The 26,500-nt window shown below is 39.4% G+C and overlaps 1 protein-coding gene and 1 pseudogene across 2 annotated transcripts in view; both read right to left on the bottom strand.

Annotated features, from left to right (window-relative positions):
• SLC26A7 (solute carrier family 26 member 7) overlaps positions 1-26,500 on the bottom strand; it is a 137,411-nt gene that overhangs the window by 19,048 nt on the left and 91,863 nt on the right. For both annotated transcript variants that reach the window (XM_055432638.2, XM_055432640.2), the window contains 5 exons: positions 22,083-22,160; positions 21,032-21,127; positions 11,692-11,798; positions 8,211-8,277; positions 2,170-2,307 (listed from right to left, as the gene is read on the bottom strand). In XM_055432638.2, coding sequence (XP_055288613.2) covers positions 2,170-2,307; positions 8,211-8,277; positions 11,692-11,798; positions 21,032-21,127; positions 22,083-22,160 — 486 coding nt within the window. The remainder of the gene's footprint in view (positions 1-2,169; positions 2,308-8,210; positions 8,278-11,691; positions 11,799-21,031; positions 21,128-22,082; positions 22,161-26,500) is intronic.
• On the bottom strand, positions 4,584-5,643 carry LOC129560487 (serine/threonine-protein phosphatase PP1-gamma catalytic subunit pseudogene; annotated as a pseudogene).

The following is a 26,500-nucleotide window of genomic DNA, read 5'->3' as shown; positions in this document are numbered from 1 at the left end:
CTTCCCAACCCAGGGATCAAACCCTATCCAGGGATCGAACCCGTGTCTCTTAAGTCTCCTGCAGTGGCAGGCGTGTTCTTCACTACTAGAGCTACCTGGGAAGCCACTGGTACTTCACCCACTGGCACAGCTTATATATTTTAAGTCTGATTCTGACAGTTATCAAATAATTTTCCCCAGGTTATTTTACTTTTCTAAGTCTCAATCTTTTTTTTTTCCTGTAACACTCAGGAAAAGTCAGTTACACCATGGGGCTGACGACAAGTACGTTAGATAACCCAGGTAAAGAGACGAGCCCCTGAAACACAGCCAAAGAGTGTGAGTTTCCTTTCCCTCCTCTTAAAAATACCTTGTCTGAAATCTCTTCTGCAGAAGAAGTTCAAATTGTTTATATAAATGGTCCACCCTCAAGAAGGTGGAGCATGACTCCACATTCCCTAAAGACAAGCTGCACACAGGGACTCACTTTCAAAGAGCACAGCACGCAGAAGCGGAAATAAAGTAGCTTTATAGGGGAGAACCCTGACAAATACTACCTCATCCAGAAGATCAAGATGAATATCAACAGTGAGAAATAATGTTGATATTATGTGCCCTTGATACAATGTGATGAAAATGTCACTCACCTCTATAGTTTTCTTCCTGAAAAAACCCATATCCCCAGTGCTGTCACAAGAGAGAAGAGATCATTCCAACAGGGGGCATTCTACAAAATATCTGACCAGTACAACTCAAAATTGTCAAGACCGTTCAGTAAAGGGAAAGCCTAAGAAACTGTCACAGTCAAGAGGAAACTAAGGAGACAGGACAACCAAATGTAACGTGATTTACTGGGTGGAATTCTAGAGCAGAGAAAGGGTATCAAGGGAGAACTAAGTAAATCTAAAAAAGCATGTGTGCTAAATCGCTGCAGTCCAGTCTGACTCTATGCCACCCTATGCCCTATAGTTCACCAGGCTCCTCTGTCCATGGGATTCTCCAGGCCAGAACACTGGAGTGGGTTGTCATGCCTTCCTCCAGGGGATCTTCCTGACCCAAAGATCAAACCCACATCTCTTAAGTCTCCTGCACTGGCAGATGGGTTCTTTACCACTAGCGCCACCTGAGAAGCCCAGATAAAGCACCGACTTTACTTAATGATGGACAGGGAGGCCTGGCGTGCTGTGATTCATGGGGTCGCGGAGAGTCGGACACGACTGAGCGACTGAACTGAACTGAACTGATCCATATTGGTTGATTGATTATAACAAATATATCACACTAATGCAAGATGTTAATAATAGAGGAAACTGTGTAATGCGGGGTATATATAGGAACTCTCTCTATATATAGGAACTCTCTATACTAACTACTCAATTTTTCCGTAAATCTAAAACACTGTTTCAAAAACAAAGTCTAGTTTTGAAAAACACCTTGCCTGAGTAAAAGAAAATTTTAGATAAATGGTAGAATGAAACTTCTCTCACAAGGTGAGAGCACAAAACGGTAATGAATAGTGAATACCTGTAGCTCTATATAATAATAAGCACAAATCCATCAAACACTAGCAGCCTGAGATCCTTCTAAGCTTCTGTATTCAGGGAGATATTTAATGGTGATATAGAGGCTCAGTGGTAAAGAATTCGCCTGCCAGTGCAGGAGACACAAGACACGCGGGTTCAATCCTGGGTCAGAGAGAACCCCGAGTAGGAAATGGCATCCTGCTCCAGTATTCTTGCCTGGGAAAACCTGTGGACAGAGGAGACTGGTAGGTTGGTAAAGAATCTGCCTGAAATGTGGGAGACGTGGGTTCGATCCCTGGGTTGGGAAGATCCCCTGGAGGAGGGCATGGCAAACCACACCAGTATTCTTTCCTAGAGAAGTCCATGGACAGAGGAGCCTGGGCTTGCAGAGTCGGACACAACTAAGTGACTAAGCACAGAACAGCACAACACACATGTCCTTTAGATATATGCTGAATTAATGAGTAAATGAACAGATTAATGAACAAGAGTGACTACCTAAAAGCTAAATACGAACCAGACAAAAATTATTACATAATATAAGATTTTACTGAGGGAAGAGGTCTCTAAACATTTTTATAAGGTATTATATTTACATGATTCCTTTTTGGGGTATCAAGATATAGGATTACCTATAGCATAACATAATCAAAAGAGTTGACCTTACCTTTCTGATTTCATCAAGTGGTTGGTTTCCAGTATTTTCTTTTTGGATTATGTTCATTATATCAGTATGAAACTTCTTTGCATTCAGAAAAACAAGCGGGTTGTTTATTGAGATAATTTTCACCTGCTGCAGGGTTTCCTTTTAGAGGAAACAAATGAACAGATTCAGAGTTCTGAATGAAATAAATCCTACAATGAACTGAAACCCTGTAAGTGCAAAAGCCACTCAGTCATGATTGACAATTTCTCTGCTGATGTTTTCATTATTAAAAATTTTTGGAGGATTTAATATACTACCATACTTCTCAAGGAAAATATGTACTTCTTCTTTACTAAGAAACATTAACAACCATTAGATAAGTCTGTAGCCTTTCAGAAAATACCCCTTATTCCTACTGAGTTTTAGGGAGGCAAAAGACTATCCAAAGAGTATCAGTAAGACTTATCCTCCTAAAAGTATCTCTTCCACTCAATCCAGAAATTTAAAATTCCTTTACCTATCCCGTGGAGAAGGAAATGGCAACCCACTCCAGTGTTCTTGCCTGGAGAATCCCAGGGACGGGGGAGCCTGGTGGGCTGCCCTCTATGGGGTCACACAGAGTCGGACACGACTGAAGTGACTTAGCAGCAGCAGCAGCAGCCATCCCATATTTTTTAAAATGAAAATATGGCCTGAAAGGTCAACTGTCAATCATTTACTTGATAGTGATGTAGCCTTCCTTTGCCTGGAAGTCACCTTACAAGTGACTGATAGTTCTAACTGGGAGCAAGAAACCAAGAGGTATTATCAGGAAGGTAATTTCACTCTGGGCAGGCCTAGATTATATTGGATTGCCAGGATGTAGGCAAGACATGAAGAAATAGAGAAGGACAATTTTCTATACAAAATTTGTCTGCTGCAGCCATTTGCCCAGGTTTTCCTGGCAATACCATCTTTGCCATGACCTGTGGGCTTCCCTGGTGTCTCAGACGGTGAAGAATCCACTTGCAATGCAGGTGACCTGGGTTGGGAAGATCCCTTGGAGGAGGGCATGGCAAACCACTCCAGTATTCTTGCCTGGAGAATCCCCATGGACAGAGGAAGCTGGCGGGCTACAGTTCATGGGGTCACAAAGAGTTGGACATGACTAAGAGACTAAGCACAGCACAGCACCATGACCTTTGGAGCAGGGGTCTATCTTAGAAACTGAGAGAAATGGAGGCTCTATGAACTGATAACTCCTTCCCAACTAAATAAAGCAGTACTCCTTCAGACACATACAGACAGAGATAGAAAGACTGGAAAATAATATTTAATGTGAATTTGGATAATTCATTTAACCTCTCTTAGTTTCCTTGTTTTTTAAAGTAGGTAATTTTTTTTAACAAGTTCATCATTAAATAAGTCTGAATTCATTTTTCCCACATGGTATTGTACATGGTCATCTGTTGAAACCGCTTTCCTTTTTAAAAAACATATATTAGTTTTAACAAGTCATAGATACTGTGAGTTCTGTATAAACCAGTGGATAGTAAGTTAGTTCCTTTGTTTTGACTTGCAAGCTTCAACTTCATCACAGAATAAAGAATGTAGGCCAAAGAAAGAATTACTAGTCACACATACAGAACAGTATTGTTTTTATAATTTGAAGCTTTATGAATGGACAGTACAGTCCTGATGTAACTGTAAAAAGATTACTTAATGAATAGACTGAAAATACTACAAAATGTTATTAACTTTAATCATTAGTAGTGCAAACAGCCCTATGTTATTAATTGATATTCAAACTTTTTGAATCCCCAAGAAGGTGGCAGGGATACACAATCATGTCACCTTGTACTTAGGAGACTGTCCATATATATTTCAATAGAAATTTTGGTTTTAGGAAAGAATCACAAACATTTAAAATAATGACTTTAACTGTCATTTTAAGTGTATCACAAGGGAAAGTGTACTTTAATTAAATATACATACAAGTGATGCTGGCAAGGTTGAAAGTTATTCTTAATGCTGATAACTCTAAAAACTAGTTTGTACATGACAAGACAAGAAAAAGAGCAATTTCTATGAAGCAAGCCAACAAAAAGGTTCACGGTGTTTTGTATCCAACAGTATGCATTTTATGACAATAACATGTACACACTGAGCACCCTAGATCTCTCTTTATATCCTAAAGAAAATGGGTATTTACATTATTCATGAGCTGTACCAAATTTAAAGAAAGATCAATTGTACACTCATTCCTTAGGATAAACTGTCCTGGGGTGTACAGCTTTAGCACTTTCATTAAAATTAGCACTATCATAAAATTCCTAAAAAGGAACAGAGAACTAAACAAAATTAAACATCTTTCCTTGAGAGCAGGGAATCTTTTATGTGCTGTTAAAATCAACAAATACTATTGATAAAGTAAAAAATGGAACGGGGGCCCACAAACATTATTTAAGTAAGCTGACCAATACACATTACAGCTTTAAAAATAAAAGTTATGTATTACAAGTCCCAACTAGGCAGTGTCAAAATGACATTTACTTCTTTGCTTGCTTTGTGATCATAGCCCTTGGAGGTATTTCAGGTCTCATGGCACTTCTTTTTCTCTGCAGGCTATAAAGTCTGAAGAGAACACATTAGTGTCTCATCCACACTCATCATGGCACCTGCTTTGTCAGGCTCTCCACAATAACTGGATGCAGAAAACAGAGTGACCAACTGTCTCTTTGCAAAAAACGTCCATCCATCTTCAACCACCGATGGGCTCTACGTATAAGACCCAAATCACGCTTATGGAGAGATTTGCAACCACTTCTGCACCCAGTGCAAAGCATGACCCCCTGTCATTTTCAAACCCCAGCCAAAAACATATTTATCAGGATCAGACCACAAAAGATCACAAAGACAAGCTTGATCCAGGTCATCGATTGGCTGCCTAGTTCACCAAATCCGCTCCACAGATTGGAGATCTGGTGATAAACCTCCATGACCGCAGAATATTTTCTCATCCAGGATGACTGCTATCCATAGACAGTTCAAGCAGTCTGTGAAAGTTTTCCATACTTTAATGTTATATCTTTTTTTAATTCATCATAAAGTCTCTAAATTCTACTGATACTGTCACATCCGTGGTTTCCTCCGAGAAGAAAACAATCTAGAGATATTAGGTTTTGTAAGTCAGTAAGGGGCAGGGAGTGTCCAGTGACCGCTTTCCCTTGTTCACACAGTCCACAAGAAACAAGTAATTGCTTCTGGAGGGAACCACTGTACTCAGAAAGTCACAGCAAATCATTAGGATTGCCCATGGATATCACCTTATATTTTGAACGGTGCTTCCAGTCCTAGTAGGATAGTAGGCTGCCTGAGAAAGCTCCCTCAGGACTTTAACAATCACAGTCTCTGATTTCACGCCCCTGTAGCTGGACGTTCTTGCCCCGCTTGAACCCTCTCACTTGCAGCAGCCATTGGATGGTGCTGTCGGGGTTGTTTATCTAGATCTTCCATCACCTTCCGATGCTGACCCTCCCGCAGCAGCACCGCCACTGGCCCCACAGGGATCCCACTTCCTTTCCCATCCCAGCAGCGCAGAGATGGTGCTGCAGCAGTTGTAGAAACCACAGCCGCCCCATCACCCCCAAACGACCCGCTCGTTGCCTCCTCCTTCCTCCCCTACTGGAATCGTGAGAGCTAAAGCAGGTACATTTTTAAACCGGATAATCTCAAAAAGTTTCTATAGCTACACAACTGTTTAAGCTCTAAGAAGAGGGGAGATTTGCCACAACTAACCAATTCAAGAAAATAAAAACCTTTATGTTACCCAGGGAACTTTTAATAAAGAGGAAATCTCTTACAAGACAAAATAAAACATTCGGCCTGTCGTGTTTAGTTCTGACAAAGCCCCCGCATCTTAGATTGCCTCACTAATCTCAACATATGATTGCACCAGTATGTTTTGAGTTAGTATGCTTTTTAAAGACAGGCATTTATTAAGGAATGGAGTTGGGCCAGAAAAGAAATTCTCAATAGAGCTGAAGTCCCTGAGTGGAAAGAGACCTTCCAAATTGTTTCACCTGAAGAAGGAGAGGGAGAGGAGAGGGACAGATCACGGCGACACCTGACGTTAGCCAAAAACTCCACCTGACGGTTCATGTTCAAGTCTTTCTCTTAGTGTTTCCCCTCCTAGTTTTGGTACAAAACATTAAATAACCAGTGAGGTGCAATGTTCTAAGAAAATGAAGATTTGCTGTGACATGGCTATTATTCGGGTAGGAGACTAGACTGGAGCCAATGGAGAAACTGGCACTTTATCTTCCTGCAAATCCCCTTATTCACTCTCTCATACATTCAGCCTGAGGAGAAGGTACGGATTAGGTGCGGTTTACTAATGAGTAATCTTTAAACTGAAAAATAGTCAAACTTGAATTCTGCTTCAAAGCTGAGAATGTCAAGGCTATGGTACACAGCTGCACGTGTAGGGTGGATACACAGAGGCCTGAGTCAGTCTGGGACTTGGCACCTGAAAATTTTCAAGGAAGAAAAGAAAGGGACAGGAAAGAATGAAAGATAACTTTGGTGGAAAACTTGAGTCTGGGACACTTTCAAAGTCTTTAAACTCTGATAGCTTTCTGTGAAGCAAATCTTTCCATACTTGTTAAAAACACAAGCGATTTCCCTGGGGGTCAGAGAAGGGATCCTGTTGCTTACTTTTTACTTCCAGCATCACCGACTCTGTGGACATGAGTTTGAGTGTACTCCGGGAGTTGGTGATGGACAGGGAGGCCTGGCGTGCTGTGACTCATGGGGTCGCAGAGAGTCGGACACGACTGAGCGACTGAACTGAACCGAACTAAGAAATACCCTGACACTGATCCTTCTGGTAGGAGGTTAGTTCTCTCTGTTCTGAGGACAATCATGAGGCATTAAAACAAGTAAAAATGAAAAATAAAGATAAAAAAGGTTAGTCAAACATCACAAAGCAGTTTCAAAGTAAGGCCAATTTTTTTAATTGACAAGAATTTTAGTCAACGTTTTCTTTCTTTACCTTAAACTTGTGTCGTCCTTCAGAACAAGAAGCTAGAACTCAAACACAATTGGCCTGCCTAAACATGGATTGTGTGTGTGCCTGCTAAGTCACTTCGGTCATGTCTGACTCTGTGCAACCCTATGGACTGTAACCAGCCAGGCTCCTCTGTCCATGGGATTCCTCGGGGAAGAATACTGGAGTGGGTTGCCATGCCCTCCTCCAGGGAATCTCAGACCCAGGGATCGAACCTGCGTCTCTTATATCTCCTGCCTGGGCAGGCGAATTCTTTACCACTAGCGCCACCTGGGGGTGAGACAATTTATATAAGTTATTTCCTTAAAAAGGTGTCCACTGTGCAAGAAACCAAGCCTAGAGTCATTAATTACGCTCTGCTGATAAAGATTCATTGATTGTGTTAACAAATACCATGACCCCACTTTTCTTTATTCCCTCCCCTTTTCCCTATCTTCCGCCATCGTTTAATTTGGAATAGACTATTAGTTTAGTTTAACTGTTATATATCAAACTAAACTAATAGTCTAGACTTCCCTATAGCTCAGATGGTAAAGAATCTGCCTGCAATGCAGGAGATCCCCGGGTCAGGAAAATCACCTGGAGAAGGAAATTGCAAACCACTCCAGTATTCTCGGAGAATTCCACGGACAGAGGAGTCCGGTGGGCTATAGTCCACGAGGTCGCAAAGAGTCAGACACGACTAATTGACACACACACAAACTAACAGATGTGTCAAATGGAAAAGAGGTTTCCAAACACTTGAACAAATCTGGACCGTGATTCTACTGTGAACTGCATTTTTGTGCCATGTTATTCTTTTATTTGAATGCTGATACAAGATTTCTGTTGTTCTATTGATTTGTTGCAAGTTGACTGCCATATATGTAGTGGTCAGATATACTTTTAAAAGTTCAAACTAATTAAAAATAGAATTATCATTGTAAAATTATTAATTTATCTGCTTCTTATATCTTGAAACTATCTGACCTACAAAAACTACTAATTACACAAAGGAAAAGGAAACTAAACTTACATCATCCACTTCTGTCTTCACTTTAAATTCCATCTCTTTCATATTTTTTGTACTCAGAGTCTTTGCTCTAGAATGAAAGCATATATAAAATATATAATTTCCAAGTTACTACATTAACCATGAAAAAGTAAAAAGGATGAGTCACTTTATTATAACAATTAGAAAGTATCTAGGGTGGTTTCCATGCTACATCCCAACTGTTCATAAGACACTAGTAAATGTGCATCTCTCTGGGATCCTCAGAAATAAAGTAACAGCACAGACATCTAAACTCAGATTTTTAAAATGTAATTTATCTCACCTGGACTCCCAGCTATCATATCTTTAATGTGTAGGAGGTGAATTGACAAAAAAGAGTGAGCGATAAGGGAAAAGGCTAGAAAGTATACGGTTTTTCAGAAATCTTGTGTAAAACACAGGAAGAGGGAATCAATAACAAGATAGGATCAGATAACAAAGTATATATATATATATTCTCTAGCAAGAATATGGAAGTGGTTTGCCATTCTCTATATATAGAGAAGGAGACAGACACAAAGAGTCTATAAGGAGTTCATCATCTGAGCCACAGTCAGCTCCTGGTCTTGTTTTTGCTGACTGTATAGAGCGTCTCCATCTTCGGCTGCAAAGAATATAATCAATCTGATTTTGGTATTGCCCATCCAGTGATATCCATGTGTAGAATGGTCTCTTGTGTTGTTAGAAGAGGGTGTTTGCAATGACCAATGCATTCTCTTGGCAAAACTCTGTTAGCCTTTGCCCTGCTTCATTTTGTACTCCAAAGCCAAACTTGCCTGTTACTCCAGGTATCTCTTGACTTCCTACTTTTGCATTCCAGTCCCCTATGATGAAAAGGACATCTTTTCTGGTGTTAGGTCTTGTATGACTTCACAGAACTGTTCATCTTCAGCTTCTTCAGCATTGGTGGTTGGGGCATAGACTTGGATTACTATGATATTGAATGGTTTGCCTTGGAAACAAACAGAGATCATTCTGTAATTTTTGAGATTGCATCCAAGTACTGCATTTCGGACTCTTGTTGACTATGATGGCTACTCCATTTCATCGAAGGGATTCTTGCCCACAGTAGTAGATATAATGGTCATTTGAATTAAATTCACCCATTCCTGTCCATTTTAGTTCGCTGATTCCTAAAAGGTCAATGTTCACTCTTGCCATCTCCTGTCTGACCACTTCCAATTTGCCTTGATTCATGGACCTAACGTTCCAGGTTCCTATGCAATATTGCTCTTTGCAACATCAGTCTTTACCTCCATCACCAGTCATATCCACAGTTGGGCACTGTTTTCACTTTGGCTTTGTCTCTTCATTTTTACGGAGTTACTTCTCCACTCCTCTCCAGTAGCGTATTAGGCATCTACTGACCTGGGGAGTTCATCCTTCACTGTCATATCTTTTTGCCTTTTCATACTGTTCATGGGGTTCTCAAGGCAAGAATACGGAAGTGGTTTGCCATTCTCTTCTCCAGTGGAGCACATTTTGTCAGAACTCTCTACTGTAACCCATCTGTCTTGTATGCAGGTCAAGAAGCAACGGTCAGAACTGGACATGGAACAACAGACTGGCTCCAAATTGGGAAAGGAGTACACCAAGGCTGCATATTGTCATCCTGCTTATTTAACTTATATGCAGAGTATGTCATGTGAAATGTCAGGGTGGATGAAGCACAAGCTGGAATCAAGATTGCCAGGAGAAATATCAATAACCTTAGATATGCAGATGATACCACCCTTATGGCATAAAGCGAAGAAAAACTAAAGAGCCTCTCAATGAAAGTGAAAGAGGAGAATGAAAAAGTTGGCTTAATACTCAACATTCAAAACACTAAGATCATGGCATCTGATCCCATCAGTTCAGTTCAGTTCAGTTCAGTCGCTCAGTCGTGTCCAACTCTCCGTGACCCCATGAATCACAGCACGCCAGGTCTCCCTGTCCATCACCAAATCCCGGAGTTCACTCAGACTCATGTCCACAGAGTCGGTGATGCCATCCAGCCATCTCATTATCTGTTGTCCCCTTCTCCTCCCGCCCCCAACCTTTCCCAGCATCAGAGTCTTTTCCAGTGAGTCAACTCGTCACATGAGGTGGCCAAAGTATTGCAGTCTCAGCTTTAGCTTCAGTCCTTCCAATGAACACCCAGGATTGATCTCCTTTAGAATGGACTGGTTGGATCTCCTTGCATCACTTCATGGCAAACAGATGGGGAAACAGTGGAAATCATGACTGACTTTCTTTTCTTGGGCTCCAAAATCACTGCAGATGGTGACTGCAGCCATGAAATTAAAAGATGCTTACTCCTTGGAAGAAAAGCTATGACCAACCTAGACAGCATATTAAGAAGCAGAGACATTACTTTGCTGACAAAGGTCCATCTAGTCAAAGCTATGGTTTTTCCATTAGTCATATATGGATGTGAGAGTTGGACAATAAAGAAAGCTGAGTGCTGAAGAATTGACATTTTTGAACTGTGGTGTTGGAGAAGACTCTTGAGAGTCCCTTGGACTGCAAGGAGATCCAACCAGTCCATTCTAAAGGAGATCGGTCCTGGGTGTTCATTGGAAGGACTGATGCTGAAGCTGAAACTCCAATACTTTGGCCACATGATGTAAAGAACTGACTCACTGAAAAAGACCCTGATGCCGGGAAAGATTGGAAGAGGAGAAGGGTTTGACAGAGGATGAGATGGTTGGATGGCATCACTGACTCAATGGACAAGAGTTTGAGCAAGCTCCAGGAGCTGGTGATGGACAGGGAAGCCTGGAATGCTGGATTCCATGGGGTCGCAAAGAGTCAGACGTCACTGAGCAACTGAACTGAACTGAACTGATAGACTCTATAAAGATTAAATCTATAGAGATAAAACTAATTTTTAAGAATATATTATTTCACAAAGAATTTCAAAAGAAGGATGAGATATGAGCAGAAGTTTTATCAAATGGTGAACATTGAAAAAACAGAAAAATAATCAAAACATGGAAGGGCTTTATAGACTTTTAGTAAAAAACAAAAAGAATGTACTTTTTAATAAGCTATGTAGAAAAAGTAGGTAAATTAATAGAACTTCGGAATAGTTAAATTTATTGAGGTTATTTAACTTTTCAAATGATTACATTGCTATATGGTTTGTGTCTCATTACATACTATATCCATTCCCTTAATTTTAAAAAAAGGTAACTCTATAATACAGTATATGGCTATGAGGCTAATTCATTCACTTTAATAGTTTTTATATATTCTATTTTATAGCTGTAACAAAATATTTCTCCTCCATTAAGACCATTTCTTCTCCATTAAGATTAACATTGTTATATATCACATGTAGATAAAGAATTTTCTTTCCAGCTTTAAATCGAAAAGCATGAGATTATAATACCATCTATTCCACAGAAACAACAGTAACTGACAATACCATATATGCTGCTGCTGTGTCAGAATAAACAGCATTTAAATAATATCTTACCTTGGGAAGCGACCAATCACGGTAGCTATGGTACACACAACACCAAACAGCAGCCCAACATTGGCAGCAAAACATACTGTAAATATGTATGTACTGATCCATATGCCCTGAAAGAGAACAGGAGACGGAATACATGGGTCCTTTGGTATGCTCATCTCTCTCCTGATTGCTAAGTTCCTCACAGTCTCGTTCCACAACATCCCTGTGATGAAATCTCTCTGCAGGAATAGAGGACTAGGTGGATGTGGAGTACATCTCTCTTCACAAATGCGTCAGGAATACATCTTCAGATGTAGAAGATCTCGCAGAACACCAGCTGAGTACTGGCAGGAGTCCCTGACCACTGGAAAGGAATATGTAGATCCACACAAAATGGGAGGACAGGGAATCCTGGTGTGCAGAAGTCCATGGGGTCACAAAGTGTTGGATACAACTTAGTGACTAAACAACAAAAGAAGAAGAAAGAAAGGGCCTGAGAAAAAATTCTGTAGCAATTATAGTTGAAAACTTCTCTAACATGGGAAAGGAAATGGCCAAACAAGTTTAAGAAGCACAGAGAGTTTCACATAAGATAAACTCAAGGAGAAACACATTGAGACACTTATTAATCAAGCTAACAAAAATTACACCCAAAGAAAAAAAATACTAAAAGCATCAAGGGGAAAAGCAACAGGTAAAATAAAGAGAAACCATATAAGGTTAATAGCTGATCTCCCAGCAGAAACTCTGCAGGCCAGAAGGGAGTGGCAGGATTAGACCTAAAGTTATGAAAGGAAAAAACTTACAATCAAGATTACTCTACCTAGCAACGATCACATTCAGATTTGAGGCAGAAACCTAAAGTTTTACAGATAAGCAAAAGTCAAGAGAATTCAACACCACCAAATCAGCTATACAACAAATACTAAAGGGACATCTAAAGGCAGGAAACACAAGAGAAGGAAAAGACCTACAAAAATAAACTCAAAGCAATTAAGAAAATGCCCAAAGAAACATATATATCAATAATTACTTCAAATGTAAGTGGATTAAATGCCTCAACCAAAAGACACAAACTGGCTGAATGGATACAGAAACAAGACCCCATAGATGTTCTCTACAGAGACACACTTCAGACCTAAGGGCACATAGATGTTCTCTACGAGAGACACACTTCAGACCTAGGGGCACATAGATGTTCTCTACGAGAGACACACTTCAGACCTAGGGGCACATAGATGTTCTCTACGAGAGACACACTTCAGACCTAGGGGCACACACCCATTGAAAGTGAGAGCACAGAAAATGGTATTCCAGGCAAATGGAAACCGAAAGAAAGCCAGAGTAGCAAATTGCATATCAAACAAATAGACCTTAAAATAAAAAACATTACAAGAGGTAAGGAAGGGCGATATATGATAATTAAGCTGTCAATCAATCCAAGAAGAAAATAGAACAATGGTAAATATTCACGCACCCAACATAGGAGCACCTCAATACATAAGGCAAACATTAACAGACATAAAAGGGAAATCAATAGTAACACAATAATAGTAGGGGATTTTCCCACCAATTGACAGATCATCCGGGCAGAAAATTAATAAGGAAACACAAGCTGCAGATTACACATTAGATAGATGAACCTAATGGATATCTTCAGAGCATTCCATCCAATGCAGAAGAACACACTTTCTTCTCAATTGCACATGGAACATTCTCATGATAGGTCACATCTTGGGTCACATATCAAGCTTTACTAAATTTAAGAAAATTGAAATTGTAACAGGTATCCTCTCTGACCACACACAAGGCTATAACAGTTGATATTAATAATAGGAAAGAAACTGTAAAAAAAAAAAAAACACAACCACATGGAGATTTAAACAATACACTTCTTAATAGCCGATAGGTTACTAAAAAGATTTCTTAAATACCTATAGACAAATGACACTGAAAACAAGATGACCCAAAACCTACTGGGACGTTTTAAGAGGGAAGTATATAGCAGTGCAATCCTATCTCAAGAAATAGGAAAAAATATCAAATAGACAACCTAATGCAACTGGGAAAAGAACAAAAAACAAACAAAAAACACAGAAAGTAAGTAGAAATAAATAAATCATAAAGATGAGAACAGAAATAAATAAAAAAGAAATGAAAGAAAGAAATGCCAAAGATCAATAAAACTAAAAACTGGTTCTTTGAGAAGAAAAACAAAATCCATAAACCATTAGACAGACTCATCAAGATAAAAAGAAGGAAGACTCAAATGAGCAAAATTAGAAATGAAAAATGAGAGACTGCAACCGACAATGCAGAAATACAAAGGATCATAAGAGACTACTATGAGCAACTATAGCCAATAAAATGGACAACCTGGAAAAAATGGACAAATTCTTAGAAAATCACAACCTCTAAGACTGAACAAGGAATAAACAGAAACACGAACAGATCAATCTCAAGCATGGAAATCGAAACTGTGATAAAAAAAGACATCTCCCAAAAAACAAAACCCAGGGCTACATAGCTTCACAGGTGAATGCTACCAAACGTTTAGAGAAGAGTTAATGCTGTTCCTTCTTAAATTCTTCCAAAAAAATTGCAGGGGAAGGAACACTAATGAACTCACTCTATAAGGCTACCATTACCCTGATGCCAAAACTGGAAAAGACACCACAAAAAGGTGAAATTACAGGTCAATATCAAAGGTGAACACAGATGAAAAGTTTCTTAACAAAATTCCAGCAAACAAAATTCCACATTAAACGACACATTAAAAACATCATGCACCATGATTAATTAGGGTTTAATCCTATGGATACTTCAATATATGCAAATCAATCAATGTTACACACCATATTAACAAATTGAAAGATAAAAATCATATGATATTCTCGATAGATGCAGAAGAAGCTTTTTACAATATTCAGCACCCACTTGTGACAACAATTCTTCAGAAAATGGGCATAGATGGAACCTATGTCAACCTAATAAAGGCCATATATGAGAAACCCACAGCAAATATTATTCTCAATGGTGAAAAGCTGAAAGCATTTTCTCTAAGATTAAGAACAAGTCAAAAGTTCCCTCTGTCACCATTATTTTTCAATATAGCTTTGGAAGTCCTAACCATGGCAATCAGAGAATAAAAAGAAATAAAAGGAATCTAGATGAAAAAAGAAGTAAAACTCTCACTGTTTACAGATGACATGGTACTATACACAGTAAACCCTAAAGACATTATCAGAAAATTACTAGAGGTTATCAATGAATTTAATAAAGTCACAGGATATAAAATCAATACACAGAAATCCATTGCATTCCTATATACAAACAATGATAAATCAGAAATAAAAATTAAGGAATCAATTCCATTCACTATTGCAACACATAAAATAAAAGACCTAGGAATATACCTATCTAATGAGACAAAAGACCTATATGCAGAAAATTAAGACACTGGTGAAAAAAATCAGAGATGACACAAACAGATGGAGAGATATACCATGTTCTTAGACTGGGAGAATAAATATTGTGAAAATGACTATACTAACCAAAGTAATTTAGATTCAATGCAAACTCTATCAAATTAACATTGACATTTTTCACAGCACTAGAACAATAAAATTTACAATTTCTATGGAAACATAAAAGACTCCAAACGGCCAAAGCAATCTTGAGGAAGAACAATGGAGCTGGAGAAATCAGTTTTCCTGATATTAGACTATACTCTACAGCTATAGTGATCAAGGCAATATGGTGCTCACATGTCTGACTACCTCTCAGAATCCTTCTTTCTGGCATACATCTTGGCTGAGCAATGTGTGTGCCACCAGGAAACACCAGGAAGGAGCCAGAATGATTGGCCAAAGACAACCTGGAAAGTAATACTATCACCATAAAACCCAAGACTGTGAGCCATGTGGCAGAGCAGTTCTCCTGGATTCCTTTACCCTATTGCTCTCCACTCAGGCATCCCTTCCTAATAAAGTCCCTTGCATTGTCAGAAAAAATAAATAAATAAAAGAGCATGATACTGACAAAAAAAAAATATAGACCAATGGAGAAATGACAGCCTCTTCCAGAAGTCATGCTGGGAATACTGGACAAGTATAAGTACATGTAAAAAAAATGAAATTGGAACACTTCCTAATACCGTACAGAAAAATAAACTCAAAATGCATTAAAGACCTAAATAAATGTAAGACCAAAAATCTATACGACTCTTAGACGAAAACATAGACAGAACACTCTTCGACATAAATCACAGCAAGATCCTCTTTGAACCTCTTCCTAAAGTAATGAAAACAAAAATAAACATAAACAAAGGGGACTAATTTAACATAAAAGCCTTTGCACAGCAAAGGAAATCATAAACAAGATGAAAAGACAATCCTTAGAATGGGAGAAAATAGTTGGAAATGAAATAGCTGACAAAGGATAAATCTCCAAAACATATAAGCAGCTCATGCAGCAAGCTCAATATCAGAAATACAAACAATCCAATCTAAAAATGGGCAGAAGACCTAAACAGACATTTCTCTGAAAAAGACATACAGGTGGCCAGCAAACACAGGAAAAGAGTGCTCAACACCACTCATTATTAGAGAAATGCAAATCAAAAGTACAATGAGGTATTACCTTACACTAGTCAGAAATGCCATCATATAAAATCTACAAAAATTAAATGTTGGAGAGGATGTTGAAAAAAGGAAAAATTCTTTCATTGTTAGTGGGAAAGTAAATTGATACAGCCATGTATCAATATGGAGAACATTATGAAGATTTCTTTACAAACTAGAAATAAAAATACTACAAGACCCATATATTCCACTACTGGGCATATACCCTGAGAAAACCATAATTCAAAATGGCTCATGTACCCCAGTAGTCATTGCAACAGAGTTTACAATAGCTAGGACATGGAAACAACCTGTCCATCAACAGATAAATGGATAAAGAAGTTGCAGTACAATGGAATATTACTTAACCATAGAAAGGAACAAATCTGAGTCGGCTCTGCTGAGGTGGATGAACCCACAGCCTGTTACACAGCGTGAAGTAAGTGAGGAAGAAACAAATAGCATATATTAATGCATACACACGGGATCTGAAAAATCTACGAATTATTAACCTATTTGCAGGGCATGAATAGAAACTCAGACATAGACGAGAGACTTGTGAGCAGAGAGGGTGAAGGAGAGGGCGGGATGAATTCAGACAGTAGCACTGAAACACTAATAAACGCAAAACAGATATCTAGCGGGAAGCTGCTGAGTAACACAGGAAGCTCACACCTGTGCCCTGTGACAACCAGGGATGGTGGGACGGGTTGGAGAGTGGGAGCAAGGTTCAAGAAAGAGAGGACATATGTATGCTTACAGCTGATTCACACTGTTGTATGGCAGAAAGCAACACAGCACTCTAAAGCAATTATCCTACAATTAAAAATAAATTATATATTTTTTATTAATTAAATTGTGTGTGTGTGTGTGTGTGTTAGCCGCTCAGTCGTGTCCAACTCTTTGTGACGCCGTGGACTGTACCCCTCCAGGCTTATATGTCCATGGGATTCTCCAGGCAAGAATACTGGAGTGGATTGCCATTCCCTTCTGCAGCAGATCTTCCAGACCCAGGGATCAAACCCTGGTCTCCTGCATCGTCGGCAGATTCTTTACCATCTGAGCTACCGGGAGGCATATATAGATATAGATACATATATACACACACCATATAACCGACCCATTTCACTACTGAGTAATTACCTGAGAGAAATAAAAATATATGTTCACATACACACACAGAGTCCAGAAACACAGAAACAAATCCAAACTCCACCAGACTCCCTGTGGCAGAGGTTAATGGAAAGGCAAAGTGAAAAAGTGCAGTCTTTTATATAGAGATGCTGCCAACCGCTAATTCAATCCTCACAAACACTCTATTTAAAATCTGTAAATTGTTGGTTGATGTGTTTGGTTCAAAAGCATGCCATAATTTTCCACTATTTTCTCATTTAATGTAATAATATTACAAATAAAACTGTGACTATTTTTGGTCATTTTCAATAGCATTCTCTTTTCTAGGATTGCTATAAAAAGAATTGAGGTAGCTTACTACTAAAGATGCATAAGGCTCTCTTTTTTATTTATTAGGGTATAGTTGGTTTACAATGTTGTGCTAGTTTCTGCTCTACCACAAAGTGAATCAGCCTGTAAGTACACATTATTTTGCCAATAAAGTTCCGTCTAGTCAAAGCTATGGTTTTTCCAGTAGTCATATATGGATCTGAGAGTTGGACCATAAAGAAGGCTGAGGGCTGAAGAATCGATGCTTTTGAACTATGGTGCTGGAGAAGACTCTTGAGAGTCCCTTATACTGCAAGGAGATCCAACCAGTCCATCCTAAAGGAGATCAGTCCTGGGTGTTCATTGGAAGGACTGATGCTAAAGCTGAAACTCCAATACTTTGGCCACCTCATGCGAAGAGCTGACTCACTGGAAAAGACCGTGATGTTGGGAAAGATTGAAGGTGGGAGGAGAAGGGGACAAAAGAGGATGAGATGGTTGGATGGCATCACTGACTCAATGGATATGAGTTTGAGTAAGCTCTAGGAGTTGGTGATGGACAGGGAGGGCTGGCATGCTGCTGTCCATGAGGTCGCAAAGTGTCCGAAACGACTGAGCAACTGAACTGAACTTTTACGTATATCCCACCTTCTTGGCTCTCCATCCCACCCATCCAGATCACCACAGTGCCCTGAGCTGAGCACCCTGTGCTACACAGCAGGTTCCCACCGGCCTTCCACCTTACACACAGGAGGGTATCTACGTCAGTCTCACAATCCATCCTACCCCACCGTCTGCCCTATCACGTCCACATGTCCAGTCTCTGCATCTACATCTCTGTTCCTGTCCTGAAGATAGGTTGATCTGCACCATTTTTCTACATTCCACATACATGCATTAATCTATGATATTTGGTTTTCTCTTTCTGCATATTTCACTCCTTATGACAGACTCTAGGTCAATCCATACCTCTACAAATGACCCAGTTTTGTTCCTTTTTATAGCTGAATGATATTTCACTGCATATATATAAATATATCTATACATATATATAGTTTTTCATTTGCTAAGTCATGTCCAACTCTGCAACCACATGGATGGCAGCACGCCAAGCTTCCCTGTCCTTCACTATCTACCTGAGTTTACTCAAACTCATGTTAGTTTGAGTTAGTGATGCCATCTCATCCTCTGACACTTCCTCGACATCTCTCCCCTTCCATTATGATAATATCCTCCCCCTTATGTGATTAATGAGTTTCTTATAAATACCTTTACCATGGGATCATCAATAGCTTGTTAAATAACTGTGCATCTTCTCAGTTTTTCTATTTCCATGTGCCAATTCACATATATCACCCTAAAAAAGTCACGTTCCTTCATCAGCCTGGTGAATTTTGGCCTCTTGGACGGCCTAAAAAAATACTATTCCTTCAAGTCTCAGTTCACATTTCTGCTCTGCTGTGACTCTTCTGTATTAATCCAGTACGAATTAAATGTTTCAGCTTCTACTTCTCTCCAGTGCCAAGTTCTCACTTTTGCTTCTATGACATTGCATCGTGCCTCATGTAACAATGACTGTGTCTGCACGCTGGGCAAATGTTAGTGTCTGAGGGGATAAGTACTTCTTTATTCATCTCTGCATTTGTCCGTCTAGTCAAGGCAATGGTTTTTCCCGTGGTCATGTATGGATGTGAGAGTTGGACTGTGAAGAAAGCTGATCGCCGAAGAATCGATGCTTTTGAACTGTGGTGTTGGAGAAGACTCTTGAGAGTCCCTTGGACTGCAAGGAGATCCAACCAGTCCATTCTAAAGGAGATCAATCCTGGGTGTTCATTGGAGGGACTGATGCTGAGGCTGAAACTCCAATACTTTGGCCACCTCATGAGACGAGTTGACTCACTGGAAAAGACTCTGATGCTGGGAAAGGTTGGGGGCGGGAGGAGAAGGGGACGACCGAGAATGAGATGGCTGGATGGCATCACCGACTCTGTGAACATGAGTTTGAGTGTACTCCGGGAGTTGGTGATGGACAGGGAGGCCTGGCGTGCTTTGATTCATGGGGTCGCGGAGAGTCGGACACGACTGAGCGACTGAACTGAACTGAACTGAACTGATTTCCACACTACACCTAGAAGCTCAGCAATATTGAGATTTAAGAGGAGTATTAGTAAATTAGGCACCAGCATAAATAGTCCTCCAAAGTCTCTCAGAGTAAAGAACTTGAAGGAGGAGTACATAGATAATTGCATTTCAATATGGTAAACGCCATAACAGAGCTAAGCAGTGTACTCATGAAACAGCTCCCCCCTCTATGGGAGGGAGAGAATACTGAATGTTCTAGCACAGACACATTTCTCTAGAACAAGCATAAAAACCGATGCTGGTAGAATCCATCTTTTATAGCATAATTTAATCTGTTCCTGTATGTTATGTTGTTAGCCAGTCAGTCGTGTCTGACTGTTTGCAGTCCCATGGACTGTAGCCCACCAGGCTCCTCTGTCCATGGAATTCTCCAGGTGAGAATACTGGAGTGGATTGCCATTCCCTTCTCCAGGGGATCTTCCTGACCCAGGGATCAAACTCTGGTCTCTCATATTGCAGACAGCTTCTTTACCACCTGAGCTGCCAGAGAAGTCTGTTCCTAGCAATATACTATTAATATAATATTCTTCTCAATGTAACTCCTTTAAAAAAACAAGTCTTTTTATTAAACTAAGTATTTAGAATGAATATGGTCACCATTTGGAGAAGGAAATGGCAACTCACTCTAGTATTCTTGCCTGGGAAATCCCATGAACAGAAGAGCCTAGGGAGCTACGGTCCATGGGACTGTAAAGACTTGGACATGACTGAGCGACTGAGCACATGGTCACAATTAATATGTTTATCCTATGTCAATGAAGTGTCTGCTTCTTAGAAATTAATGCTGGCTTTTCATATGTGTGATATATAGTCATATTTCTACTAGCTGTTTCTTGATGATCTTAACTTTTATAATCAACTCATAACGGAAACTGGGAATTCACAAACCATTCAAGTGATAACATTTTTTAAAAAGTTCTTAAACAGCACATCAATCAAAACTTGATACAATTCCATTTCTGTTCTTATAAAGACATTTTACATTTTCATGTCTTAAGACTTTGAAAAAAATTATAGTTTGTAAATAAGTAAAAACTGTTTGTAAAATGTAACTCTCAAATGGCTAAAACTATCTTCTGCAAATGGAACTATTAAAGCTTATTTTGTAACATGTTTAAGCCAAGAGAGAAAATTTAGGTCAAACTTCTACTTACCCAGTCAATTTTATCCACATTCCAATATTTTTTTAAATCTCGAAACTGTATTAGCATTCCCTTCAGTCCCACAACAATAATACTTGCAAGAACACACTACAAATAAAAAATAAGCTGATGAAGATGCAAGGTAAAGATTATAATCTAAATTTAAAAGAATGAAGATATTTTATGTCTTTGCTTTTTAAATATTTACTAGAGAAAAGTCATCATCATTTAGAAGACTAAAGTAATATTCATTTTATTTAGAAATAACCTATTATTTTACTTTAAGAACATAGTATCAATTCTAGAAAAGTCACAGGGTAAATGTTATTCCATTCTTAAAAAAAGGAAGAAATAAAAGGAAAAGTAGTGAATTATAAGGGTGAATGTGATAAGACTGAATGTCCTCTTAACTTTATAATAATTATTCATTGCCATTTGTTTGCAATTTATTGCAAATATTTAGTATGTCATGTATTTAATCGTCTTGAGTATAAATTATCTGGTTGCATCAGAATATATTTATAAGTCTCTTGAGAAATAAACTTGATTATTAGAAGATCCTCTCATGAAAATGATTTATTCTTATTACATGAATGAAGAATTAGAACAAGAACTCTCTCTGGATCCCTGAAGACCAGTATCTTGTAGTGTCCCAGGCTTGTGAAAAGCAAGGCAGATATCCGTACTGATGTTCTGAGTCACTTTGTATAAAGATGAATCAAGGGTGGCAAGGCATATTTTGCTCTTGCCCAGAACGCATATTCTAAGAGTCTAAATTTTATAAAATTCTTCCAAAGTCTATTTCTTATGACAGAGATTGCTTAGTTCCACCTTCCAACTGAATACAGAATAAATCTAATTAAACGAAAACAGCCATGGTACCCTCCCATACCTTACCCATCAATGTGGGCTCTTTTTACCTCTCCTCTATACAACCATTACTTATGTCACATAACTTTTCAGATTTAGGATCATTGAGGTTGTTCTTCAAAGAAATGTTTAAAATGGAATGATTCTCATTAATGTTAAATTTTAAAATTAAATAATAAAAAGTATTACTTACCATGGGCAGCCAGTAAAGCAAAGGCCCTATTGCATAGATGACTATCAGGACAAAAATGCAAGATATTAGACAAGCCACCTGTAAAATATAAGACAGGCCGAAAAAGAAATCCTTGAATTTTTTTGTTATTCCAAAGTTATAGGGAGGAAAAGATAAACACCCGGGGCAGAGATTCATGTCAATGTATGGCAAAACCAACCAATATAATATTGTAAAATAATTAGCCCCCAATAAAAAAGAAAAAAAAATTCTTAGTTCTTCTTGATAAGAAGAAACAAAATGCTGGCACATGATTGTTAAATTATATAGACTGTCGTTATCTATATTTTGAAGTTGAAGGAACCCAAATGTGATAGCTGACAAACTAGTACAATCAGATTAAGTCAGCAATGAGAGAAAAGCAATTCACACAAAGAAATAGGACACCATCAACTATTATCACACACAATTTTTCGTTGTTTGTTTAATGGTGAAAATGACATTTCAATTGTACTTAAGCCTACTGTTGTTCAGCCTGACCTCCCTTCTCATTTCTTAGTTATGTGGGTAATAACTGAAAACACACAGCTTTAGAGGTTTTCTGGGCTGATGATAAATTTCCACGGAAGCCTTTGCACTCTTCTTAGGAGTCCTTCGTTAGTATGAAACAGTTATATGGGATTATGGAAGCAGTCTTTGCAGTGAAACAAACTCAATTTTACTAATCTTAAAAAATCATTAGTATTGTGTTTTAACCAACTCAATATGTTGACAAAAGGCAACTCAAAACAGCTCACTTCTAACTAAGCTCCACTTGATGGAGAACCAGTTTCACATAAACAAATGTTCATGTCTTAATAGAAACATTTAGCCAAACTGTCAGCCTTGCAAAAGAGGTTTTCACAGGACCAAAAAAATACCTAAAATAGTGGAGGAATCAAAGGAAACAAAAGCCTATTAGAGTGGTTAAAAATAAATAGATAAATAATAGTATTACTTTGCCAACCAAGGTCCGTCTAGTCAAAGCTATGGTTTTTCCCATGGTCATGTATGGATGTGAGAGTTGGACTGTGAAGAAAGCTGATCACCGAAGAATTGATGCTTTTGAACTGTGGTGTTGGAGAAGACTCTTGAGAGTCCCTTGGACTGCAAGGAGATCCAACCAGTCCATTCTAAGGGAGATCGATCCTGGGTGTTCATTGGAAGGACTGATGCTAAAGCTGAGACTGCAATACTTTGGCCACCTCATGGGACGAGTTGACTCACTGGAAAAGACTCTGATGCTGGGAAGGGTTGGGGGCAGGAGGAGAAGGGGACGACCGAGGATAAGATGGCTGGATGGCATCACCGACTCTGTGGACATGAGTTTGAGTGAACTCCGGGAGTTGGTGATGGACAGGGAGGCCTGGCGTGCTGTGATTCATGGGGTCGCGGAGAGTCGGACACGACTGAGCGACTGAACTGAACTGAACTGAAGGTCTCAAAGCAACTTGAGTTCTCAGACACTGCTAGTGGGACTTAAGATATGGTGCAGCCACTTCCAAAAAAAGTTTGGCAGCTTCTCATGAAGTAATGTCTTGACCTACAACTACCTAAGAGAAATGAAAACATATGCCTATCAAAGTACAAGTAAATATTTATAGCAGCTTTATTCATAAACACCAAGACTATAAATAATTAAATTGTTTACCAGTTGGTGAATTGATAAATTCTGGTACATCATTACAATAGAATACTACTCAATAATAAAAGGAATAGACTAGTGACACATGTAACAGCATGGATGAAACTCAAAATCATAAAACTAAGAGAAAGAAGCAGATACAAGCTCCTTCCATATTTAGTGGAACTCCTCTACAGCATTCAGTTCAGTTCAGTTCAGTCACTCAGTTGTATCCGACTCTTTGAGACCCCATGAACTGCAGCATGTCAGGTCTCCCTTTCCATCACCAACTCCCAGAGTTTACCCAAATTCATGTCCATTAAGTCGGTGATGCCATCCAACCATCTCATCCTCTGTCGTCCCCTTCTCCTCTACCTTCAATCTTTCCCAGTGTCAGGGTGTTTTCAAATGAGTCAGCTCTTCGCACAAGGTGGCCAAAGTATTGGAGTTTCAGTTTTAGCATCAGTCCTTCCAATGAATATTCAGAACTGATTTCCTTTAGGATAGTCTAATTGGATCTCCTTGCAGTCCAAGGGACTCTCAAGAGTCTTCTCCAACACCACAGTTCAAAAGCATTAATTCTTGATGGCTCAGCTTTCTTTATAGTCCAACTCACAACCATACATGACTTCTGGAAAAACCATAGCTCTGACTAGACAGACCTTTGTTGGCAAATTAATGCCTCTGCTTTTTAATATGCTATCTCGCTTGGTTATAGCTTTTCTTCCAAGGAGCAAGCATATTAATTTCATGGCTACAGTCACTATCTACAGTGATTTTGGAACCCCAAAAACTAAAGTCTTAATGTTTCCATTGTTGCCCCATCTATTTCTCATGAAATGATGGGACCAGATGCCATGATCTTAGTTTTCTGAATGTTGAGCTTTAAGCCAACTTTTTCACTCTCCTCTTTCACTTTCATCAAAAGGCTCTTTAGTGCTTCTTCATTTTCTGCCATAAGGGTGGTGTCATATGCATATCTGAGGTTATTGATACTTCTCCCAGCAATCTTGATTCCAGCTTCTGCTTAATCCAACCCGGCATTTTACATGATGTACTCTACATATAAGTTAAGTAAGGAGGTTGACAAAATGCAGCCTTGATATACTCCTTTCCCAATTTGGAACCAGTCTGTTGTTCCACGTCCAGTACTAACTGTTGCTTCCTGATCTGCAAACAGGTTTCTCAGGAGGCAGGTCAAGTGGTCTGGTGTTCCCATCTCTTTCAGAATTTTTCACAGTTAGTTGTGATCCACACAGTCAAAGGCTTCAGTTCAGTTCAGTTCAGTCGCTCAGTTGTGTCTGACTCTCCGCGACCCCATGAATCACAGCACACCAGACCTCCCTGTCCATCACCAACTCCCGGAGTTCACTCAAACTCATGTCCATCGAATCGGTGATGCCATCCAGTCATCTCATTCTCTGTCATCCCCTTCTCCTCCTGCCCCCAATCCTTCCCAGCATCAGAGACTTTTCCAGTGAGTCAACTCTTCACATGAGGTGGCCAAAGTATTGGAGTTTCAGCTTCAGCATCAGTCCTTCCAATGAACATCCAGGACTGGTCTCCTTTAGAATGGACTGGTTGGATCTCCTTGCAGTCCAAGGGACTCTCAAGAGTCTTCTCCAACACCACAGTTCAAAAGCATCAATTATTCAGCGATCAGCTTTCTTCACAGTCCAACTCTCACATCCATACATGACCACGGGAAAAACCATAGCCTTGACTAGACGGACCTTTGTTGGCAAAGTAATGTCTCTGCTTTTTAATATGCTATCTAGGTTGGTCATAACTTTCCTTCCAAGGAGTAAGCGTCTTTTAATTTCATGGCTGCAATCAGCATCCGCAGTGATTTTGGAGCCCCAAAACGTAAAGTCTGACACTGTTTCCACTGTTTCCCCATCTATTTCCCATGAAGTGATGGGACCAGATGCCATGATCTTAGTTTTCTGAATGTTGAGCTTCAAGCCAACTTTTTCACTCTCCTCTTTCACTTTCATCAAGAGGCTCTTGAGTTCTTCTTCACTTTCTGCCATAAGGGTGGTGTCATCTGCATATCTGAGCTTATTGATATTTCTCCCAGCAATCTTGATTCCAGCTTGTGCTTCTTACAGCCCAGAGTTCCTCATGATATACTCTGCATATAAGTTAAATAAGCAGGGTGACAATATACCACCTTGATGTACTCCTTTTCCTATTTGGAACCAGTCTGTTGTTCCATGTCCAGTTCTAACTGTTGCTTCCTGACCTGCATACAGGTTTCTCAAGAGGCAGGTCAGGTGGTCTGGTATTCCCATCTCTTTCAGAACTTTCCAGTTTGTTGTGATCCACACAGTCAAAGGCTTTGGCCTAGTCAATGAAGCAGAAATAGATGCTCTTCTGGAACTCTCTTGCTTTCTCCATGATCCAGCAGATGTTGGCAATTTGATCTCTGGTTCCTCTGCCTTTTCTAAAACCAGCTTGAACATCTAGAAGTCCACGGTTCACATATTGCTGAAGCCTGGCTTATAGAATTTTAATCACACTGATAAACATGTAAAGTCCAACAGAGCTAAGGTCTCTGAAGAAAAGAACACAGTTGGCCCAGAAGTCTTGGTGAAATCTGATAAATGGGAGGAGTTAACTTAGAAGGGAAGAGGAAGCAGCCACAGAGATAAAAGCGATAAAAGGAAGATACCAGAGTCACGAGCAAGGAGGCACCGAGACTAGAAAGCTGAGAGTGAGCAGGAGAACAGTCCAGGATGAGGCTGCAAGGGGAAGCACACGGTTTGGGTAGCTG

Source organism: Moschus berezovskii, chromosome 16 (genome assembly GCF_049115385.1).
Source record: "Moschus berezovskii isolate FMDL1 chromosome 16, NW_MosBer_1.0, whole genome shotgun sequence".
NCBI classification, from domain to species: domain Eukaryota; kingdom Metazoa; phylum Chordata; class Mammalia; order Artiodactyla; family Moschidae; genus Moschus; species Moschus berezovskii.
This window is presented reverse-complemented; position numbering and strand designations above follow the sequence as displayed.